Source organism: Pteropus alecto, unplaced genomic scaffold (assembly GCF_000325575.1).
Source record: "Pteropus alecto unplaced genomic scaffold, ASM32557v1 scaffold14, whole genome shotgun sequence".
NCBI lineage: Eukaryota > Metazoa > Chordata > Mammalia > Chiroptera > Pteropodidae > Pteropus > Pteropus alecto.
Window position 1 is genome coordinate 18,420,777 of NW_006436810.1, and position 6,525 is coordinate 18,427,301.

The 6,525-nt window shown below is 59.4% G+C and overlaps 1 protein-coding gene across 1 annotated transcript in view; it reads left to right on the plus strand.

Moving 5' to 3' along the window:
- Positions 1-4,645: 4,645 nt before the first annotated feature.
- Positions 4,646-6,525, plus strand: part of ATP9B (ATPase phospholipid transporting 9B (putative)) — a 181,745-nt gene continuing 179,865 nt past the window's right edge. Inside the window, exons 1-2 of the mRNA XM_025048153.1 lie at positions 4,646-4,811; positions 5,826-6,047. Coding sequence (XP_024903921.1) covers positions 4,646-4,811; positions 5,826-6,047 — 388 coding nt within the window. The remainder of the gene's footprint in view (positions 4,812-5,825; positions 6,048-6,525) is intronic.

Here is a 6,525-nt window from a genome sequence, read left to right on the forward strand (position 1 = left end):
CACCGCACTGTGACCGTCGATCAGACTTACAACTTTGAATAATAGCTCCTGGATTTCAACACGTAGAATTCGTGTTTTCTTCCTAAGTAACGACTGATACACAGAAGCCGCAGCCGTTTGTGCCTGGAAAGCTCTGGGTGACGTTAAAGGGCTGATGAAGGTGCTAACTACGCCCCTGGCCACCCAGGCCGGCCCTCCAGCACCTGGCATCTGCCGTGGGCCTTAAACTGGGGATTTCAGAGCTAGGAGAGAAATATGGGATAGAAAGACTAAATCACGTAATAAAGTCAGTTTCTGAAATGGTAAGAAAATAGCAAAGAAAATAAAGTGCAGGGGGAAAGGGAGATGCTTATTGCAACAACGTGTCTGGTGGAAAGGCAGAGGCTTCCGGCTCCCCAGCCCCGGCCATCCCTGCTTTCTGATGCCCCCCCGGTTCCTCAGACCGCACAACAAAATCATAAGTGCCAACACCCCTAAATATTACTTTATAAATTTATTTCTGTTCTAAGTGGATTGCAGAAGCCATTAACATTTGAAACCAGTTAAGTCTTGCTGAAGGGCTAAAACGCAATTGTTTTCAAGTCTCTGCTGATAGATTTTATCCGGGCTGCAGTCCCTGCCCCTGCCCGCCCGGCCTCCCCACGGCTCCCAGCTACGCGTCGCAGAGCGTGGCCGGGTCACGGCTGCTTGTCCCCCGGCCGCATGGACGGTCCCAGCCCGGCTGGCTTCAGATCGCTGTTTATTCTGGCCGTCTGTCCGAACCCCTCATTCCTTCACTGGTGCGTGCTCGCAGGGGGATGACAATGCCACATACGTAGCATTCTGTGACCAGCCTGTCACCTCCCCTCGTGCCAGCCAACCTGCGGGCCTCCCTTTCCGTGTTTGTGTTATAATCCTGCGTTGTCGGCTAACTGCGGGGCTGAGGTATGGGGGACACTTGTTTATTCCCTTGTGTTTTCTTGAGTCCCATGGAAAACAGGCCGACATGGCGACAGTAGCAGGTTTGTTGGCTGACCTTTACCTGCATGAAAATCTGATCTATGAAATACACAAAACTGGGAAGAAAATTAAATTCCCCTTTTCCACTCAAGTGGGAAATACTGAGCGTTATTTCCCCGTTCTTGAAGAAGGGGGAATTTTAAAGCGAGGCCGTCATAGAGGCACTTTCCTGCCGTTCTGACAGCTGTTCATACAAGTTAACGGGCGTGGGCGCGGGCATCTGGGTCGCCCAGGCCGGCCTGGCTGCCACCTGCAAGCCGCAGCCGCCTTCCCGCCACCCCTCCCCCCCGTAGGAACGGGCTAGAGCTTGAGGTTAAATCCTTTCCACTTCTAGAACTTGGTGGTTTTTTAAGAGAACTTCCACTAATGCACACGTGCCATTTCTTCCCTAGAATTTACTAGACAGACCAATCGGCACTATTTACATAGAAAATACACAAATGATGGCCTAAGACTGGAAATCTATTACAAATGACTTTGCTAAAAAAAATAGTGGGATCATTTCGGGACCGTGAAAATGGGTTGGTATCTTTGATTTTTTAAAGAAAATCACTGAATTTATTGAAGCTTTTTAAAATGCAACTATAATTAAGGTAAAACCAAACCAGGCTCTGTGACCATTAGGCTTACTGCATTTTCTGGCAGAAAACGGTCTTTTCGAAGGGACTTCTTTTTCGCCAACGTGTGCTGTGCGCACAGGCACGGTACCGCTCCTCACAGGAGACCGGTGTAAAGCAGGCCGGATCTCAGCGTTCGCCGCAGTGAGCACTGCAGGGCCTGAGCCGCCGAGACGCTGAGACGCTTTCCCGCCCTGCCCTACAGCTGCGTCTGCGTGTTTTGGTCTCGCTGCGGACGTGCTAGGCTGCACTTGGACAGTGCCACCTCTCGTCCCCCCACCCAGGACTGGGAGCAGCATCGCGCTGAGCTCCGGAGTGACCCACGGGAGCTGACTGGAAAGCGATGAGACAGGAGAGAGGCGTCCCGATGGACGGGCGCCTTCCTGCTCTGCTACGTCACAAGCTCTTCATGTCACTGGAGACGTGACGGGGACGGGCCCGTCGGCCGAGGCCAGGAGGCGAAGCGTGCACGGGGCCGTGTACACAGCAGCCCGCTCCCCGGGCGTGACTCAGACGTGTAACATGAACGCCTGCTTTCACTAGCTCCGACTGGGGCTGCGGACCAGGGACTTTATAAGCTGGTGTGACGCATATTTATAAACCAGAATTTTTACAGAGAAGTGTGAGTTATTTCCTTCTCTCTCTATCCCGGTACTGGAGGCACTCACGGATTCAGGGGAGTCATTTGCTTCTAGCTTAAGGGACAGCTGAATATTAATAACATTTTACGAGGAGGGACATAAATCTAAGCCACAAAAGTTGTCACATTTCTTCTCTAAGCGGCAGGTGTTTGGATTACACGTATGATACAAAACATTTCTGTCTCACTTTTCCACTTGCTGTATCGAGGACAATTTAAAAACAGCTCCTATTATGACCTAAAATTACCGAGAAGAAATACGTCACACCCGCCCACACATGCCACCGCCGCAGGAGAGCAAGCAGGCGTGCAAAACAACACTTCCACACTTCAGATGGCAAACGCTTTAAGGATGAATGATGGGAAATGATCTAGGAACTTCCTCACTCATTCAAATAATTTAAAGATGAATTAAATTTTGAATTATGAATCCGTTTTCCTTCACCGATAAGCCTAGACTTGCCCCGTCTTCCTCGGGCATCATCCAGTCCTGCAGCGGCTCCTCGGGGGAGGTCGTGTGTGTGCAGAGAGCAAGAAGCATGACCGTCGCCTTCATTTTTCTCCTTTTGGGCTTTTCACCCTTTGCTCGTGTTCTCTTGGGGGCGTTTGGTTTTACTTTCCTGGTGCGCTTCGGGAACAGCAGCAGGTGCAGGCTGGCCACTGCCCTGGAGGCCACTGAGAAGGGGGCGTGGGGTCACGGGGACAGGCATCTGTGGCCGGACGTGACCCATCCGGGCTGTGGCCCACACGGGGAGGGTCTGCCAAGGCTGTGTTGCGGGCGGACAGCTCGGTCCGCTGACGCCGCCCGCAGACAGGACGCCGAGGGAGCCGAGACAGGACAGCGCTGGGCGGCGACAGCCGCTGCCGCCCGTGGAGTCCCCGGCAGGGCAATGAGCGCCATCGTAACTCCCCGGGAGCGCCCCGCGCGTCCCTGACCGCGCCTGGCCCCCTCGCTCCCCTGGGCTCCCTGCCGCGGGGCAGCCGCCTTTCCCGTCCCGTCTGCATCGCCAGCTCTTACCGGACGCGTCTCTGTCGTCTCCACGTCCCTCCCGCCACCCCCATCACCTGCCTCACGGGACAACAGTGGCAGCACAAGCTTTAAACTAGTCATTTGGTTGTTTGCAAGGACCGTCCCTGAGGCCAAGCTCTGAACCCCAAATTCTTCCTCTCCACTGGCCCGAGCCACGTGCTCGGCTCGAGAAACACCGAGCCGGCGGTCCTCGAAGAAATGGAGGCCGAGTCTGGGCTCGACGTCTGACAGAGACGCGGCCACGTTTCCCTCGCAGCGCTGAGCGGCGGGGCGTCCGCGTGCGCCGAGCAGCCGCCTCTGCCCCGGCACGGCTGACGGCACCAGCGATGCGCGGGCGTGCGCCGCCTCGTGTGCCCTGCGCGCATGTGTGTGCTCTGCGTGTGCATGTGTGTGCCCTGAGCGTGTGCCCTGCGTGTGTGTGCACGTGCATGTGTGCTCCACATGTGCATGTGTGTGCCCTGCGTGTATGTGCCTGTGTGTGTGCATGTGTGCCCCACATGTGCCCCACGTGTGCATGTGTGTGCCGAGTGTGTGCCCTGCGTGTGTGTGCGCATGCTCTGTGTGTGTGCTCTGAGTGTGCCCCACCTGCATGTGCACGTGTGTGCTCCACGTGTGCCCTATGTGTGCATGTGTGTGCCAAGTGTGTGCCTTGTGTGTGTCGTGTGTGCCCCGCACATGCCCTACGTGTGTGCCCTGCGTGTGCCCCGCATGCATGTGTGCATGCATATGTGCCCCACACATGCCCCATGTGTGTATGTGTGCCCTGCGTGTGTGTGCGTGCCCTGCATGTGCCATGTGTGCCCCGCATGTGCTTTACGTATGTGCGTGTGCCCACGTGTGCATGCGTGTGCGAGGCTCAGCGGCGACCGGCCTCGGCAGGGCCGCAGCCTCGTGCTCAGGGCGGCTCAGCTGTTGTGTTGTCACTGCATGGCCCCCGCGGTGACAAATGCTGCTTTTCTTAACCTCGTGGGCACAGACAGCCGCTGCCACGTGTGCAAAGCCAGCTCGACTGTCGGGTTAGAAAATATTCGGATTTAAAAATCCAGCATTCTCGGTGTTTTCCCTGCCTCTGTGATGACAGAGACTGGAGCCTTGTTTGACGTGGGGACGCTCGGTGGCGCCCAGCTGGTTCTGGAAAGCTCGTCTCCCCCACGTGAGGACAGGCCGTGTGGGGACAGGAGCCGCCGCCGCACGGCGTGCAGGGCCCTCGCTTCCCTGCACGCCGCTTTTCTGGGCACTGGGCCTGCACCCCTGCGACCTGTGACCTCTAAGCTGTGTCCCATTTCCTTTAGAACCCGGAGCCAGTCGCAGCCCCCGCCCTCCTCAGCACGCGAGGCGGCTTCCCCCGCTAACGGCGACATGGGGTGTGGGACGAGCTCTCTGGCCCTCAAGTGCCGGGGCTCCCACGGGTGTCCGAGCTTGGGGCCCTCCGCTGGCTGGCTGTCACCTCCTGGGGCCTGGCTGCCAGGCCGCGGGGGACTCCGAGGCGGGCAGACACTGATTGGCTGTAGCGGCTCCTGCCCAGGTAACCCCCACCGGCCCTGCCTCTCGTGACCCTTTCAAGCGCTGCGTCTGTGCGTGTGGTTGCGCGTGGACAGGACTTGCCTGTGTCACTGGAGGTAGGCAGAGCCAAGGGCAAGCTCGTGCGGCCGCCGGCCCCACCCCAAGTGGTCCCAGAGACTGGACTGGTGTGGGCATTCGGGGTGCCCACAGCGCCTTCCCGGGGCGTGGCTGGCAGAGGGGACAAAGCTGTTGACAGCGCTGGACTCGGGGACTCGGGACAGGAGGGGACAATGGGTGGGCAGCTCTGGGCACGGGGAGCCTCAGCCCACCAGCTGCCTGACAGATGCGGCCACGGTCAGCTTGCCCAGCAGCCACCGCGTGCCGCTGGCCGGCCCTCAGCTGGAAGGGGGTGGCCAGATGGTGCACCGTGGGCGGAACCTGCTGTGGCCACAGGACAGCAGTGCAGCCCTTGCAGCCCCATCCTGGCCGGGCTGCGGGGGGAGGGGCCCGAGGGCAACTCCCCAGGCGGGGGCCGGGGAGGGAGGGTGCCGGTGTCAGAGAGCCCGTCGCCCGCAGGCACGGCCTGGTGGCATGTCGGCGCCTCTCTCGAGGGCCGTTTACTGTGTCCAGCCCCCAGGTTTCTGCCCCCAATACCACTGCTGAGCAGCGGGGAGAGCGTTGGTTCGCCGGGGTCCCTGCTGCAGCGGCGTGTCCTTGGCGGGGAGGACGGGGCAGGCACTGCTGAGCCCAGGCTGAGGTCTTAGAAGGACGGGACATCAGCGGGGGGCCGGGCGAGGCGGCAGTGTGGTCACATGGCGCACCTCCGCAGACGGGGAGTCGGGGGAGGCCGCTGTCCGTCACCGCGCTGCCAGCACGGCCGCGTCCCCAGCCGGCTCTGCCACCCGCGTCCCCGTGGCGGGGGGCTCCTTGGGGTGTGTCGTGAGCCAGCAGTCGGCACCGTGTCCCACGTCGCCCGGTCATGTCACACTTTTCCACCGCGAATCCCACGGCTCTCAGATTTCTGCTCATGCCGCAGGAACAGCTGTGTCACCGACGGGCGGGCCGGGCCCACCAGCGATGGCCGAGATGGTCCCTCTCCAGGCGGAAACCCTGGAACAGCCCCCGGGGTGGGACCTGTGCCTGGAGAGTCGTCTCACTAGCGGAACCAGCCTGTCAGCGCAGGTCACTGAACAAAATTCACCAAAAAGTGGGGGCCGAACAGGAAAGGGCTGCACCAGGGCCATTAAGGGTGGTGCGGGTGAGCGGAAGCGTTTGTTAAACCCTCCCTTAACTTTCCCGACGTCACCCAATAGGTGATGGATGGACAGATGTAAATAACAGATGAAAGGTAGATGGACGAGAGGTGGCAGGTGGCTAGGTCATGAAGGGTGGAGGATATGCTGGCTGAAGGGGTGGGTAGGTAGAAGATGGGTGGATGAGCGGATGACAGGCAATGCTGTTTCCTGCGCTAGTGGCTGGTGTGGAGGACGCGTGGCAGTCGAGACCTGCTCTCAGGAGGCATGTTTGCCCGGACACCCCCCGCGCTGAGACCACACCGATGCCCGGCCCTTTGCCCTCCACGGTGTGCGCCTCGCCCTTTTGCTGGGTGCTGTGTCAGCCCCAGCAGTGGCTCTGGGTTCATGGCACGCTTCAGAGTCACCTGGGGGCTGCGTAAAACACAGATTCCCGGCCCACCCAGAGGATTAGATGCAGCAGGCCCCAGCGGGGCGGCGGGG